Here is a 16,998-nt window from a genome sequence, read left to right as displayed (position 1 = left end):
CGAAGGAGCAGTCAGGAATTGCAACAGTTTACTTTCATTTTGCAACAACTACAAAGCTTTAGTAAAATTCTAATCCCAAAGACTGCACGTAAAAGTCTTTGCGAACATTTCCTTCTCCCCATAAACAAAACAAGTCACTTCCAGAAAGGCGTTAAAACTACTGCATCAGTCACACTGAACCCTCTTAATTTTTTTCATTTTGTTCATTATTAACGTTTACCGTTCAACTGTTACACTAGCATTTATGGTAGCTTTTACTTGTTTATAAACACAAAATAACCATAAAAGCTTGTATTTACACAACCACTTCAAAAGCAGGGAAAATTACAAATAAAAGGACACAAAGTTTCTATTTGCTTTCTCCAGCAAACTAACTTTCGGAAAGTAGAACGGTTCTCAAAGAGGTACTGTCCATACAGCGCCTTTCTAGAAGCTGGAAACTTTTTACCACTACTGTAAAAATATTCCTTGCATTTGAGATAGCGCATTATCATGTCGCAGAGACATCTCAAAGAGCTTCACAGAATACACTGTAGAGTGAACTGGCTTTACATTTTGTGCTGAACAATAAAGTGCTGTAAAAAAAATGTTCATAGACAGCGATCAGGCACAGAATGATAGTGGAGGAAACAGCTTAATCTCAAAAGGAAGCTCAGGATCGAACAACTTTTTAAAAGCTACTAAACACAAGGCTGGTGAATTCTTCAGCCTCTGTAGCCTGAGCTCATAGAAACCTATAAGATTCTTAAGGGTCTTGACAGGGTAGATGCTGTGAGACTGTTTCCCCTGGTTGGAGAATCTAAAACTAAGGATCATAGTCTCGAGATTAAGGGTCAGCCTTTTCGAACTGAGTGGAGGAAACATTTCTTCACTCAGAGGATAGTGAATGTGTGGAATTCTCTACTCCAGAAGGCTATAGATGCTCAGTCCTTGAACATATTCAAAATTGAGGTTGATAGATTTCTAAAGGATAGAGAGACTAAGGGATATGGGGAGAGGGCGGGTAAATGGAATTAGGTTAGAAGATACAGCATTGATCTTATTAAATGGCAGGGCAGGCTCGAGGGGCTGATTGGCCTACTCCTGCTCCTACATGTTATGGTCTTATGGAATTACTATTAGTATGCAACAAGCGGATGCAACCTTGAGTAAGTCCATTGATTATTTATTCCATTGTGAATACTCCAATTCCCACCAACTTAATGGTAAAACATTTGAAAATGTAATGCTAGCACACAAGGACATCTCACCACCAGGATATTTAAGCAGCAGAGTGTGCGAAAGAGGGATAATACTGTATGAAAGTCACAGGTGCACACAATGAATTGTCTTTTCTTCTGTCATCACGACGCACTCTATTTCCACTCCACCTCAGAGCGTCAGCCTCCTATTGTTTTTTTTAAAAAAAATTATAGTCCTGAATAGCACGGAACTCTTTCATCCCTATCAAAGGAGTGAGCTAAAGAGAACCCTGCGGGAAGCTAGAAACAGGCCATCACGGACTGAGTGACATTTCAAAACAAGGACAATATGATCGATGGATGGTGAAAAGTCAGAAATGTCCACACCATTTGTTCTGCAGTTCAAAACAAATCTTTCTTAAAAAAAAATCAAAGATCCGTGGACTGGTTACACTAATGATGCGTGCATCAGGTTTTGGGGTAAGCAGTCATAGTGACCATATTCATACTGACTCGTTTAGTTTTGTGTCATCTTTTTAAGATCACCTGTCCGCAAAGAGGAAGTTACACAGCCCAAGGTCCTGTCCTTCAACCAAGACAGATGGGATTCTCATTCAATTCCTGGAGCTGTGAATCCTGGGCTGTTTATATTATGGTTTAGAATTAAAAATACAAAAATGGTTGCTATTGTTAAACTTACATTAAGTGCGATTCACATCTCCAGATAGTTACTATTCATTTTGGATTCCGCTATATTTATAGATGACATTGTTTTCCAATCTTTACCTCCATGATGTGACAATTTGACAACATTTGCGTTACATTCTGTAGCCCTGCAAAATGTATCGCTCTCCAGAGCCATCACACGAGTTTATCAAATGACAGATTTTTAAGTCTTTTCTCACGAATGAAAAAAAAACCCAGCAGACTTACTGTCTTGTGGATTGATAAACTCGTACGGATTGTAAACCAGATTGGGAGTCTCACTGTCATTCTTATCTGTTGTAACATTTCAAAATGCAGAGGGTAGAAAGGTAGTGCAATTAGTACTTGAGCCTGGTTCATTGAGCCTGGTGCGAGCTTTCAGCCATTCTGCCTCCATGCTGAACTTCAGCCCAGAATCCCTCTGCCTTGCTCTATTCCTTCCCACATTCAAAGCCCAGCTTAAGGCCCATCGTTTTGACAGTACTTTTGGTTTTCTTTCCCCACTCTCCACCCCAAAACCACTAGCTCTGGCTCCCAGTCAGCTCCGTGAGGCACTTTTGAGCTGTCCTCCCTGAATGAAGCACACTATATCAATGCGAATCATTAGAAAACGCGTTTGCGGAATGAAAAAGGCAACTCACCTCGTGACACTGGAATATATTTCAGTGTGAGTGTGCGCACTATGTGGTCCTTGTAAAGTGAAAAAACTGCCAATATTTTCATCACGACATTGCCCTTTTAAAAGCATTTCACTCGTCTCAACAGGACTCCCCCTTAACCATGTCTGAATTCAGCTGGTCTTACTTTCAATTAATTACACTTGATGAATTACCTGATGGTGTCCATTAGTTTTGTAAGAGGCACTTGTTACAGTCCTGGTAGGTTTGCCATCACAGAATGAAGAACATCATTTTCAAAATGGGCCAGTAAATAGCTGGCGGGTAGAAATGAATCAGGTCTTGTCCCAAATGCACCTTCCATCAGCAAAACAAAGTGTGCAGAGAGAACAGAGACCCCATTTCCAATCCACGTTTAAAAATTGAAACTCAGAAGAACATTATTTGTTATAGCGGGTAAATAAAAATACTTTGTGTTATGTACTTATATATTCATGGTCAGAGGCACCCAGTTCATCAAGGAAAATAATGATTGTGTGTGTGTGTGTGTGTGAGAGAGAGAGAGAAAAAAAGGAGTAACGTGTAGAAAACAGCAGGCTCACAAACATCTTTGCAGATGAGCTGTTCACAAATAGATGCCACAGATGGATCCAAACACATTGATTTTCTCTAAGGAATAATAAAACTACACCACTTAAAAGTTTAGTGATAATCTTACCATTCATTGTGGTAATAAATCACATGTTTACTCAGGGTCACACAAATGGGCTCTGTTAAGGTCCAATGAAGAATTAAGTACCTCAAGACACACTCTTGAGTGCCATCAAATACCTTACCCCTGCTTTGAGCTATACATACACACATTCTGTACAGAGATATACATGCGCAGAAACAGGAACAGAAGAGGAAGAACTAACAGCCAGAACAAGATGCAACTAACATTCTAATCTATGATTAGAAATGTAGGTGTGGATTAGCTCCAGGAGAGACTTTATTCTACATTTCATATATACATTATATATATATGGAAAAAATAAAATAATTTTAAAAATCGCCTTCGAACAAACCATTCAAGGCACTTCTCGTTGTGAAAGAGAATCAGTGCACATTGTTGTTTTATCATTAACCAAGACACAACAAGTCTGAACTTGTACATTTGGTCCTTGCTTAAGATGCCACATCATCTCATCTTGCCTGATAGTCTGTAGAACGTAAATTTTATACATTGCTTTTGTTTGGCTGACATTGAGTGTCTCCTCTCTTCTCCAGAACGATGTACTCGTCCGTTTTAATTCCAGGAAATTTAGGTGTTTGTTGACAAAACCTGGGGACTCCAAAAAGTGTGTATTAATGGTATTGCTGACATTTAACAGCTTACTATTGTACAGCACTGGTGAGCTTTCCCTTTTTATCCACCAAGTGTTATCCTATCCAATTAGGACTTCATCTTACAGGGTCAGCAAGAACCAAAGCAGGAAGAATCCAAACTCCCTAGTGCCTGTTCTGGCTCCTCAAAGTACAGCTCGTGAGCCAGTGTCTAGTCCACCATCAACAGTATCTTGGGGCACCGCGGTAGTCTGCCCGTCTCTGGTAGCACATTACTAAGAGGATCAACTCAATTCAGATCTTCCAAACCTGAGGTTGTCAACTTGGCCCAACTCATCCACACAGAGCTACTGCTTACCTCTCCTATCCCCTGCCCCTCTGGGACGCTATCCCACGTGAAGGGCGCTATATAAATGCAAGTTGTTGTTGTTGTCATTAGTTGACCATTTGACACGCGTAGGGTTGATCCCTCTCTAGACTGATATAAGCACTAAGAATTCCTCACAAGATCATTACCAGTAAGTGTACACAGCTGAGTGCATTACCACCATCCTCCTGACTGCAATGTTGCAAACACCACCTTGTTTCTATCTGGGTGGGGGAGGAGGGCAGGAATCTGCAAAGCTGGCTTGCAGACCATTCGCACCCTTACGTTCTCGAAAATGTGGTTTACACTTGATTTTCTATTTAAGTTGCTGAGATGCTACAGGAGAGATGGACTCAAGTGCCAGAGCTTGACTCTGCTGCTCAAACTGGTTTCGCCCAGCCAAGGTCTGCAGATTTGGTGCGTGGAAATTGTGCGATATGTAAACCCCTCACTTGCTCCAATAGGGATGTGTCACAACTACTGTAGTTTTGTAAAAGGAGCACCTTATTACAAGCAAAAGGTCAAGTGGTTAATTTCCTACCAAGTTGTTTAATTTGCATGAGTATGTCTAATATTCCACCACATAGCTCACCAATGCAAAACAAATATCCTTTCAAAGTCAAATAGCCTCAATGATTGTCTCACTGAGAGAGGATCCTTGCCTCATTTTTCTTCTCTATTATCCGAGACCTGACTGGTCTGTGTTGCTCAGCATCTCACATTCAGCCCCTTATCAACTGGGGGGAAAAAAAACATGGATGAGGTTTATTCACATTAAAAAAAATGTAGTTACCAACTACAAGGCTGACTGTTGAGATTATGAAACAAAAAATGACTTCAGCGATTCGATACACAGATTCAGAAACTGTCATGGATGTAACTGTAGGTTCCTGTGTTAATAGTTATACATAGCAGATTGGAGATCTTCACACTGTAATTTGAAGCAAAAATATTTTAAAAACATTGTATTGCTCGCTCTCGTGTAAAGAAGCAATGCGAGCGATTTTCATTATTTCAATTTTTTTAAAAAAATTTAACAACAAAAATGGGCCTATTTTCTCTACGAGTTTTATAATGGGCCGTTCCCGTAACAAACTAACAAAAAATTCCCTCGATTTAGCAATCAGTGTGCAATAGACCTCAAATAGCTTTAACTGCACAAAGGGATCCCATTCACTTCACTCACTGGCTTCAGAAGTGGGAAATAAAAGTCATTGCACAGCTGCCGCAGTTTAGCCATGCAGAGTAACACTTGACTGGCGTGTGTGGTACAAGGTTGCAATGAAGGGATTCAGATCAATCAGAGTGCTGGCATGAAGTTCGAATGCTTTACACAGCCATGACAATCAATCCCTAGCTCCCAACTGTTGCATAAAATCTACACAAAAAACTTGCTAGTTCATAACTTACACTGGATCATCCCTATTTAGAATGAGTATTTAAACAAAGATTTATTGTGATTGCGGTGGACGTTAAAGATCCTGTGACACTATTTTAGAAGAGTTCAGTTCTCCCAGTTATCTATCTCGCATCCAAATTCACTTAATAATCCCTCTTGCATCTGATAAAACGCCATTCAGTTCATTTCAAACCATTCTCATTTTGTGGACACTTCAAGATGCATTTAAATGTGCTCGTTTACTAGAAAGCTTCCTTACAAATATAATGTCAATTGTTGTTGGCATGTTAGTTTCAATCTCCCAGTTCCTCGCAAAGCTTATTGTTCAAGTGGAAATGTCAGGGAAGGTTAAACAAGTCTTGAAATAACAATCCTGCCTGCATCACAATCACATCAAGGAAAAAACACAGAAATTAGAACATATTTTGCAGCAACTCACAAGGTTGTCAACTGTCTTGGATATACAGTATTTGTAGTAGAAAATGTTGTGTCTTATAGTGTGGCGACATTTACTGTAGTTTAGTCAACAACGAAGCCTTGAAGCAATTCAACAAAATTAGGCCAACATTGAGATTAGCCAATAAAGGCTCAGACATTATTGCTTTGTATATAAAGGAAAAATATGAAAGAAATGCAAATAATAAACATGACCATGAAGTACATTCCTAAGTGTACAAATATTACCATCAAAACAAAAACAAAATGCGCATCTTCCGATACAATGTATGGAGATCACAAAAGTAAGCAGTTTCCTTAACTATCAAAGAATCAGGTATTTTTATGCTTTGGGTTTTCTCAAAAAAAAACTTTACAACTACAAGCAACGTCATGAAATAAGGTGGTGCAGAATGTCAATCATTGAACATTAATTTGTTGCTCAGTAATTGATAAATAGAAATATTCAGTGTTGTCAGTAGAGTCTTAGAAATAAAAGTCTATGGAAGGGGCAATGTTATAAAGTATTTGTGAACTTGTGGATATGCAATGATTGAAGGCTAGGCTTCTGATGATGGATGAAAAAGAATGGGATACAAGTCATGAGCTGCAAGAATTGAGACTGTGAGCTAAGACAGAACTGGAGACTGCACATCTGGGGTAAAGTGAAGATCTTGAAATTGACTACATATAATGTACTAGCAACAAACTTGGAGAAGCAACTCATGCGCCTCTCCTCACTGTAACCAACTGCACAACGCAAAGGTACAATAGAGGTACATTTTATTTTGCAGATTTTGTTTAACAAACATGTTATCATTGAATAACATCTGCAAAAAAGCTGCCTTGCAAATCCAGCAGTTTGTACATTTTCCGTGAAACAGTTTATAGTGCGTAACAAGCAAAGCTTAATTGGTTTAGCATCTCCAGTGGTTCCATGAAAAACCTCTATTACATTAGACAGACATCACATTCCCTGATTTGCTCATATTTGTTCATGGCAGACAGCAGACTCCCACAATCAATCACTAGATTAGTGCAGCGATATTTTACTGACCACTACAAATTCTATATATAAAGTAGAATTTGAGTATGCTCCAAATTCAAATACATCTTCCCCATGTTGAAGTTTGCTCATCCAAGTTAACTCTGATTAGTCCAGAACACACTCTCTCTCCTTTACCAGATAAAAGTTAGCAACATATACAAAAAGACCCAGGGGGAAGGAGTAGAAAGTAGAAAGAACAGAGGTCTTATCAATAGCAGCAATGTGACATGGCCACCTGTTCCAACAAAAATATTTGTGAGGCTCAGAATAGTCTCAAGTACAAGCAGCTTAGAGAATTTGCTATTTTGTACTATGAGACCTCCTGAATTCAAGTCAGCCGTAGAACATTAAGTTTGTGTTCTGCGGACAACACTCAAATGTTTAGTCTTTCATATAACATTTCATCATCAAAACATCTTTTTTTTTAAAAAAAAGAAAAAAATCTTTCAAGTTGTGGTTAATCCTTCTCTCCTGTGATTTTTTGCACAAGCGATTATCAATGGCATCACTCAAATTACTATATCATTCCCATACCAACAACTGTAATCCTATCATATGGTTACTTCCAGCATTTACAGGCTTCCGAGGGCTCAACATTGTGTGTTTAGTACTGTGCCTCATGGAAAAGATTTCAATGTTAAAACAATCCAGTTTTTAGATTAAGCATTTAATTAACACCAATCAGTGCAGATGTAATGTAAGTACTGTAAGTACATCTGGTTCAATCAGTTGAATCCTGTTCAATATGATTAATATTGCTGGTTAAATACAACAGATGGCAATACACATTATAATAATAATAATCCTTGCATTTGATAGAGCGCTTTTCACATCTTCTAGACGTCTCAAAGCGCTTCACAGAATAGACTGTAAAGTGAATTGACCGTATATTTGTGGGCAAAACGCGGCAGCCAATTGCGCACAGCAGTGACCCACAAACAGTCGTGGATTGATTCACATTGTAGTGACGAAAAAATGTAAAATATTCAATCTTGACAAGCTCAAGTTAATTCAACATTTTGAATTTTGAGAATCTAACTTATTCAAATACTTGTCTATTGAAACCATTTCAATTGTTTGCTTTTAAAGTAAATCAGCTAGCAGCGAAAAATATTGATATGATCTCAATGTTGGACAGACAGAAGACCTCTGGTCTACAGTAACTCTACAGTTACTGTAAACAGGATGTACTATTCAGAATTCCAAGAATTGAACAAATGGTCAGGAAAGCCGTTAACTAACGGAAGCAAAGCACTGATGGAAACATTGATTGTCTCTCAGTTCACAGGCTATGTTAGAGGCCTGAAATGTACGATGATGGTTGAATCACAGTAGGCAATATCCTAGCCTCTCAGTCAACAAGTTGTGGGCCCAAGCTCCATATTTGAACGTTAACCTCACAGTCTAGGCTTACAGTCAGTTCAGTGGGGGAGTGGTGGGAGGTGGGGGGAAGAGGGCACTGCCTTGTTGGAGGTGCCATCCTTCAGATGAGATGTTAACTAGGGTTCTGTCTGCTGGCTCAGCAAACGTTAACAATCCTATTCGAAGAGGACCCAGGACCCCTGGCCAATAACCATAATGATAATAATCCTTGCATTTGATATAGTGTCTTATCACATCTTCGAGATGTCTCAAAGCGCTTCACAGAATATACTGTAAAGTGAATTCACTGTATATTTTGTGGGTGAAATGCAGCAGCCAATTGCGCACAGCAGCGTCCCACAAAAAGTCGTGGATTAAGTGACCAATTTATTATCATTTTTTTGAAGGAATTATTAACCCCAGAAAAGTGATCTACCAATCAACTAACAACCAGGGGTTCCTACTTACTGCTAAGTAAACAGAGGTGTGTGAAATGCTGTACTCTGTCCAGCGCCTTGGGATGTCCTCCCAACATAATTATTTAATGAATATTTAAATATATTAATAATAATTTAAATAATAATGTAATTAATTAAAGATTACAAATGTAATCTTGTTGTTGTAAGGAAACTTGCCCAACATTTCGCCCTGCTGGGAATCAAACCCAGGTCTCTCGCTTGTGAGGTGAGTGCTATAACTACTGAGCTATAGGACTCTACATACAACAATTCCCGAGATAAAATTGGTCATTTACTTCACGGCTGTTGGTGGTACATTGCTGCGGGCAATTGGGCTGTCATGTTCATCTACAAATGACGCAGTCACTACACTTTACAGTAAATCCTGTGAAGCTATATCAAATACAAGTATTATTAATTTGATTTGAGCCAACATGTCAAATACCCACTTCAGAGGGTATTCCGGTCGGTGGGCAAAAGCCTCTCAAGAAATCATCAAGATGAATTTTACAAATGTACAGTGTCTGCTGTCCAATATTTGAACCAGAGATTCACGTGGTCCACATTTGCTGGTAGCCCAGCATCAAGGAAACTGAATGTCTATGTGCATTCGGAGTTACATGAGTTAACCAGCACTCTAGCACTGACATGCGCTGGTTCAGGTAAAACAGTGTGGCATAATTTGAAAATCCACGCGCAAGAATGCGCAGACTGCATGGCAACAATTCTCAGAAATTAGAATAAAAGATGCAATAAGGTAAGACATTGCACAATTCATATTTCGTGGAATGAAACTGACAAGACCACGCACGTGTGGCGGGTAGGCGAGTCACTGGAAGTGGAGATAGCTAACCATAATTACAAATAACCCTTGCATTTGATAATAGCGCCTTATCACGTCTTTGAGACGTCTCAAAGCGCTTCACGGGAACACGCTGCGAGGTGAATTGTGTGCATTTCGGCAATTGCGGCACAAGCAGTGGTGGATTATTATTATAGATTTTTTTTTTAAAAAATAATTCCTCTTTGCACCTGACTCTCTGGGCTGATTTGGCAAATGCCTTTGGTCGCGTTTGGTCAAAGGGGGGGGGGGGGGTCCCCTGGAAAGGAAAGCATTATATCACAGCATCGCCAGTCAGCACCAAAGCCACAATATTATCTGTGCAGAGATGGGAAGCTGAACGACTAAATAAAAGAATAAAACACAAATTGTGGTCTCTTTTTTTTTTCCCCCATCACCCCCTCACCACCTCCACCTCCCTCCCTCCACCTGGGAGAGAGAGGGGGGGGTGCAAAAAATTGCTTAAGAAATCTTTCCTTTGCAATAAAAAAAAGAAGCCCCAAAACGACCAAATAAAAAAGAAGAAACTTCTGCCACATCCCAACCTTTGTCGCAATCATAAAAGTCAAGTCAGAAAGTCTGGTCTTGAGTGTACTCACCCTGATCCCTTTCCTTTGCCAAGTCCCTGGGTTGGCTCTGGGCTGTGTGTGTATCTCTCTGCCCCCTTTGCCCCCTTCTTTTGCCCCTCTTTTGCCCCCCTGGAGGCTCTCCACCAAGTTGGCTGCTGCACTGGAGAGTGAGGAGCGCTGCAGCTGCTGCTGCTGCTGTTGCTGCCAAAGTCTCTCTCTTTTTTTTTGGTGTGTGTGTGTGTGGATTTTTAAATTGCAATTCGCTGAGATCTCTCTCCCTTCCTATTTTTGTTTTAAAAGGTGGTAAAGAGGTCTTTCCGTCAACGCAACATCACTTCCCGTAAATGGAGCTCCTCCTATACGGTTGGCCTCAGAGGTTCTCTGGTTTGTACCTTAGCAACCAACTGCTCCCTGGTTTCAGACTGTTGGCTGATGCTGAGAAAGAAAGTCCCCCCCCCACCCCACCACCCCACCCATCCATCGTCTCTTCCCCCCCCACCCCTCACTCCTCCTCCACCTCTCTCTCTCTGCAGCTCAGTCCAATTCTTCCAAAGGCTTTCTCCGCACGTTTCCAAGTCTCGGTGGTGGTCAAACGCGCGCGGGTGGGGGTTTATTTATGCTTCGCGGTATTATTCCGCGATGCGCTTTGAGACGTCTCGGCGGCGCGTTAAGGCGCGATATCAAATGCAAGGATTATTGTTATTACGTGACATTGGTTCGCTCAAGTGTACCCCCTCCCACCTCACCCCCCCCACGCCCACACCCCCCCCACCTCGCGCCCACACCCCCCCCCAAAAAAAAAGTAGCATAAAACTTATGCTGGTATTGGGTTTGCAAGTAAAATGTCGCCCTATTTGAATTAAAATTTGCATGCAAAGAGCTTAAAAAAAATAAGTTTTTAATGATAAATACTGTTGGTGGATTGGGCGGAACATATCCATCCTCCCATTTAGAGATTATATATCAGGAAGTAATAGGATTTAGTAATAACCACTGATTGTTTGTTGAACCACTCAAGTTTATTTCTATTCCCCAATAAAACACACTATGTACAAGACTGAAATTACGATCATCAATTTAGGTGTCTCGAACCTGAAGGAGTATTTTCCATTTGGTTAGGTCATGTTGCGAGCCGCAGTGAATACTATATTTACACACACAAATGTTCTCTTGGAGGCTGATTGTTTTCTGTAAAGTTCCTAACCATGATCAACAGGTTCAAGAAACATTTATCGTTCTCTTTACAGCGTTGACTCCCATTGGACCATGAAGTTCACTTATTCTCAATGCTCCTTGTAGTTAGAAACATGAAAGGTCTGCCCTTGGGTTTGAAACGGGAAAAAATATCATTAAAATAAAAGTGCAATTTATTTGAACTACGGAATAAATGAGTGAGGGCAATGGAATGCGGTATTAAACTTGGAACTTGATTTATCTGAGCCATTTGCTCACTTCTCCCAGCATTTCACCAGTTTTCTGCGGTCCTTTAAGTGGATTAATGCTCGGGTTCACAACACATTGTATAGCCAGTGACAAACTACCATACATATCATTAGTAAGATTGAACCTCAAACTCAAAGAACAATATTTTGGCGACCTGACCTTGTCTGAGTTTAGAATGTGGCTTTACAGCAACATCACAGACTCCATGCTGCTGGCACAGTATAATCACATGCCAACACAGCATGCCTCGTCATCTTCACACAATCTGTCTGCTTTGACGTGTTCTGCCTACAGTGGTGGTCCTGTGTTGGAAATCTTTGTAGAAATGCTAGGATTATAGACAGAGTCATTAACATTGAGTGGGATACAATTGCAGCCGTGAAGACATTCAAACTAAGGTATGTCATGTGTCCAGCTAGTTAATGATGGGCTAGCGTTAGTTTGTGAGTTTGCACTGGCACTGCCTTCAGAGTTCACGTCCACTCAGGAGGAAGGAGTTAATATTCTTGTTGTCACTTTTACATATCTTGAGATTCGAATGTTCTTCCATTTATTACTTTGCGTCACCACAAAGTTCTTCTCATGTTTTTTGCTTATTTACAAACAAAACGTTCTGTCAAGGAGTTAACAGCTAAAGCATCTGATTCGTACCACTGAGTGGTGCTGCATCTAACGTTTATACCGAGACTGCTTGTTCGGCTGCTCAAAAACAGATTACAATTGAATAATGCGAAGCAAGCGCCACACAGTGCCTGGATTAGGAAACTACAGATTCCGATAACCAAGCACCACCTCGTGCCAACAATGTGGTTCTACCGCAATACACCAAAAACACCAACATTTTTTCAAGATTGATTGATCGAGCCCAATGCACGAAAGATGATTGCCCATAATTAAACTGCATACAGGTGGGATGTAAATTTTCTATCTCTGATACGGTTGCGCATTTACAAGTTATCCTTGACAAACTTCCTTACTCCACACACCTCTGTTCACCTGGCAGTAAATAGGAACCCAGTTGTGTTAGTCGATTGGCTAACACAACTGGTTTCAGATCGTTTTCCGGGGATAATAATCCTTCCAAAAAAAAAGTGATGTGGTCACTCAATCCATGTTGTTTGTGGGATACTGCCGTGCGCAAATGGCTGCCGCGTATCACCCCAAATACAAGGTCAATGCGCTTTACAATATATTCTGTGTAGCACTTTGAGACATCTCGACGACATGATAATGAGAGGCGCAATATCAAATGTTAGGATTATTATTATTATATCTTTAACTTTAGTAGTGCTATTGACAGTTGAACTTTACTGGTTAAAGTCTCTGATGATCACAAAAACAGGGACAATCTAAAATGTTTAACATGGGTGACTTAAGCAGCATTTGTTTTCCCCCCAGATAAATTTTCCTTATCTTCTACTCGCATTCAGTTGGGGATTCTTGGGGATTGTGATTTTAAACAACCAATTTCCACTTTAAAACAAAAATAGAAGCAATCCTTCATCTTCACTCTTATTTGCCACTGCATAGCTGGCAGAATATTCTATCCATCCTGCATGACAACTTATGGACATCTAATCTTAAATCTTGAAAGAAACCCAGATCTTCACAGTAGAAAAAGCAAATTAATTTGGTTGAAATGAATTGAACAGTAGTTCAGCATGACAGCGGTCCCAATATACCAGTGTACATCAGATTTAATCATCGTCTGCACATTTATACATTACATTGAGCAATTGTGAAAATGTTTTCAATAATCCAGTATTGCTGCATGCTTCCAGGAATTTTTTTTATTGAATGAGTTACAGCTGGAAGGGTGGGGGGGGGCGGGGGGGGGGTTGGAAGGGTGTAATCCAACTGGCGGCCGGCGAACCATTCCCAACTTCATTGTCCGATGGGCAAATACAGGTGACGAGGAGCCACAAGTTAAATCAACAGACGGTGACCAGGGGTCAGGCTTTGTCTGACAACGGGACTGACAACCACCTGAACCCCCATTCCCACGACCGGCCTCTGTTACAGTAATTGTTACATCAGTTTCCCAATAAAAGGACACAAGAAACTCAGAAATTTGACAGCTTTTTTTATTACAATATCACCATTTTTCATTCATTCTTCCTTAACCAAATCCGTTATTTACAGCAGTCACGGCTCCGTGTTTTATTTTGCAGTGCCATTTTTTAATATTCCATATCAAATAAATAAGATTATTTCATCTACTGAACTATTATTTTACATTGGTGTGTGTGAGGGGATGTATTTATCAAGAAAATATGTTGAATTAAATACAGTATGTACTTTTGAGTCACACATTGAGTCTATAAAATAGTGGTGATCCAACACTTTCCTGCCCACCCACCACTGAATAATTCTGCAAGACCAAAGAAAAGTCACATTGACATTTTCAAAAATATTCAGTTATCTAATCAGTACATTTCTGGATGATTTATTTAGAATATCCTGAGATTGGCACGTTGCTGTTGACGTGGTTTGCCTACAAAATAACGAATAATAATCCTTGCATTTGATATACCGCCTTATGTGGAGTCCTGTAGCTCAGTGGGTAGAGCACTTGCCTTGGAAGTGAGAGACCTGGGTTTGATTCCCGGCAGGGCGAAACCTTGGGCAAGTTTCCTTACTGCACATGCCTGATAATCTCTCAAGAAAAAGAATAATTTGTTTACTCAATCCACAACTGTTTGTGAGACACGGCTGTGCGCAACTGGCTGCCATGTTTCGCCAACAAATATACTTTACACAGTATATTTTGCAAAGCGCTTTGAGACATCTAGAACAACAACATCAACAAGATTCCATTTATAGAGCGCCTTTCACGTCGGGAGGACGTCCCAAGGCGCTGTACAGTTGGGTCAGATGTGAACTGTACATAGAAGATGTGAAAAGCGCTGTATCAAATGCAAATGCAAGGATTATTATTATTTATTACTATTATCACATTGGTGAGGCGTCCCACTTTTACAGTAACTCCTGTAAAGCACTTTGAGACTGACAGGAAAGTCGAGGATTATTATTACCATTGATGCTGCAAATTCGACCTTAAAATATTCCCCAATTCAAACAAATGTTTAAGGCTGCATTAACGTACCCTTCTGTCTTTCGTCATGCCCTTGCAGTAGGCTGGAGCATCAATGTATTTGTGAGAAAATATGAGGCATAAATTGAGGCAGAAGACAATAGAGGGGTACAGGACGGATAGATAAGGGGGTCTCAAATGGACTAGAAACACAAGCATGGACCAGATGGTGCAAACGGCCTGTTTCCCTGTCCTATCGCTCTACGTAACTCCGCTCCCGATAGCGCTCTCCTCTAAATTCTGGCACATTTGCCTTACGGGTTACCATACGTCCCCGGTTGAGGTAATACTGTGTGTCCCTGGGGCCAAATCTGCCGTGACTCGAGTTCGGCTACAAACTGAGCAAGAACAACAACAGCATTCAAACGAGAACCGCAAGCAATAAAGTTTCACCCACAAAACACGTCTCCGCGACGTTACCCCGCGAGGCGCCCTGAGACGCCTCGACGGCGTGACGAGGCGCTGGATCGGAACGCGAGGATCATTGCGTAGCCGTATTTACCAAGAGACCAATCGATCCTCGGCGGAAGGCGGCCCGGCCCGGCCGTCAAGAGCCACAAGCTCCTCCAGTCACTAACCAGCGTCGGGAAGGTACATAAATCGTGAATTAACAAAAAAATGACTGTCGGCGGTCCCTGGATTGGTTTTTTTTTCCACCCCCCCCAAAAAATGGTGAGTCTTTTAAAGTTTAGGCTCCACAGCAAACCCTCGCCGCCATCTTCTGCTCTGCAGTCTTCTCAATGGCCCCCTTCTCCTCCACCTCCTTCTTCTCCTCCTCCTTCACCTTCTTCTCCTCCTCCTTCACCTTCTCCTCCTTCACCTTCTCCTCCTTCACCTTCTCCTTCACCTTCTCCTTCACCTTCACCTCTTCCTTCACCTTCTCCTCCACCTCCTCCTTCTTCACCTTCACCTCCTCCTTCTTCTCCTCCTCCTTCACCTTCACCTCCTCCTTCTTCTCCTCCTCCTTCACCTTCACCTCCTCCTTCTCCTCCTCCTCCCCCCCCAGACCCGCTCTGGACTCCAGGCTGAGCTGCTGGAAGATGGGTTTGTACACGTACAGGCCGCCCGCCACCCCCAGCGCCGTCATCAGGGACATCTGAGGGAAGGACAACCTGCCGAACATGGCCTCCTCCCCCTCCTCAACCACCACCACCGCGGGCCCAGGGCCCAGGCCCCGCCCCTCGCCTCCTCCTCTTCCTCCTCACTCCGGGAACCCAGCGGCGCTCTCTCTCTCTATCTCTCTCTCTCTCTGCAGAGCAAAGGGGAGTCACGTTAATAATACCGTCATTCCTTGTAATAACCGGGGGTGGCGGGGGGGGAGGGAGGGGGTGAGGGGGGGACTAACGGCCTCCCTTCCCGCCTGCCGCCCTCGAGCAGGGAGACAGCACTGCGCATGTGCCAGTGACCCCTCCCCCCTCTGTAGTGTGAGTGTCACGTGATGACCCCTCTTCCCCCCCCCCTCTCTCTCCATTGACCTCTGGAGGCTTTGCTTATGGCCAAGAGATTAATCATCTGTCCATTAGCCTCACCCTCATCTCTCTCCGCACCTCTCTCTCTCCCCCCCACCCCACCCCACCACCCGGATCACCACACCACTCGCCGCGTCCCTATTGTAGGATTACACAGCTCAGGAGGGAGGCCATTCGGCCCCACTGGTGTCCGTGCGGGCTCCTTGAAAAGAGCCGGCCAAAGCCCACCCCCCACCACCACCCTCGCCCGCACCCCCACCTCGCGTGCGCTCTTACCCACCCACCCACCCACCCACCCCATGGCCCTGCAAACTTGGCACCGTGGATAATTACTGTAGTAATTACTGTAGTAATTATCCACTGGCGATCGATAATAGAAGGAAACTGATGATTTAGATCGTGAACCTTGCAGCATTGTCAGTTTGCAATTAACGGCTGTCGGCAGCAAGTTATAATATTAGCAGAAATGGGGGGTGGGGGGGGGGGAAGGGGGGCGCGGGGAGTAAAATCAAGTCCTCTGCACCAGCGATTGTCCTTAATAAGTTGATCAACATCATGCTGTGATGGCTGCAAAAGGATTCTATGTAGTTCAAACCAATGTTATTGCAAACAATGTGGTTTTATTTTGAAGCAACTGTATTCGGATATGCAAGTCAGACAGATTTGCATACATGTAAAACGAAT

At 42.0% G+C, this 16,998-nt stretch overlaps 2 protein-coding genes and 1 non-coding gene across 4 annotated transcripts in view; 1 reads left to right on the top strand and 2 right to left on the bottom strand.

The window, feature by feature from the left end:
- The window catches only part of rab27a (RAB27A, member RAS oncogene family), a 41,414-nt gene extending 30,973 nt beyond the window's left edge, over positions 1 to 10,441 (bottom strand). The window contains exon 1 of one of the 2 annotated variants that reach the window (XM_007906663.2): positions 10,339 to 10,441. The gene's annotated coding sequence lies outside the window, so the exon portion shown is untranslated. The remainder of the gene's footprint in view (positions 1 to 10,338) is intronic. The other variant, XM_007906628.2, reaches the window with a different exon arrangement.
- A 3,855-nt stretch (positions 10,442 to 14,296) lies between these two features.
- On the top strand, positions 14,297 to 14,368 carry trnap-ugg. The gene has a single exon. It is a non-coding gene; the product is annotated as a tRNA-Pro (tRNA).
- Positions 14,369 to 15,099: 731 nt separating this feature from the next.
- LOC121850844 (protein PIGBOS1-like) lies at positions 15,100 to 16,015 on the bottom strand. Its single transcript, XM_042344023.1, has 2 exons — positions 15,762 to 16,015; positions 15,100 to 15,183 (listed from the first exon to the last, which is right to left on the bottom strand). Exons 1-2 carry the CDS (start codon positions 15,966 to 15,968, stop codon positions 15,100 to 15,102), a joined length of 291 nt encoding a protein of 96 aa, XP_042199957.1. The 5' UTR covers positions 15,969 to 16,015.
- Between the last annotated feature and the right edge of the window lie 983 nt (positions 16,016 to 16,998).

Source organism: Callorhinchus milii, unplaced genomic scaffold, assembly GCF_018977255.1.
Source record: "Callorhinchus milii isolate IMCB2004 unplaced genomic scaffold, IMCB_Cmil_1.0 Scaffold26, whole genome shotgun sequence".
NCBI lineage: Eukaryota > Metazoa > Chordata > Chondrichthyes > Chimaeriformes > Callorhinchidae > Callorhinchus > Callorhinchus milii.
This window is presented reverse-complemented; position numbering and strand designations above follow the sequence as displayed.

Coding starts and splice junctions, on each gene's coding strand:
- LOC121850844 (XM_042344023.1), bottom strand. CDS start 15,968: ATGTTCGGCAGGTTGTCCTTCCCTCAGATGTCCCTGATGACGGCGCTG. Junction 15,184..15,761: donor TGAAGGAGGAGGAGAAGAAG/GAGGAGGTGAAG, acceptor GTTCTTGCTCAG/TTTGTAGCCGAACTCGAGTC.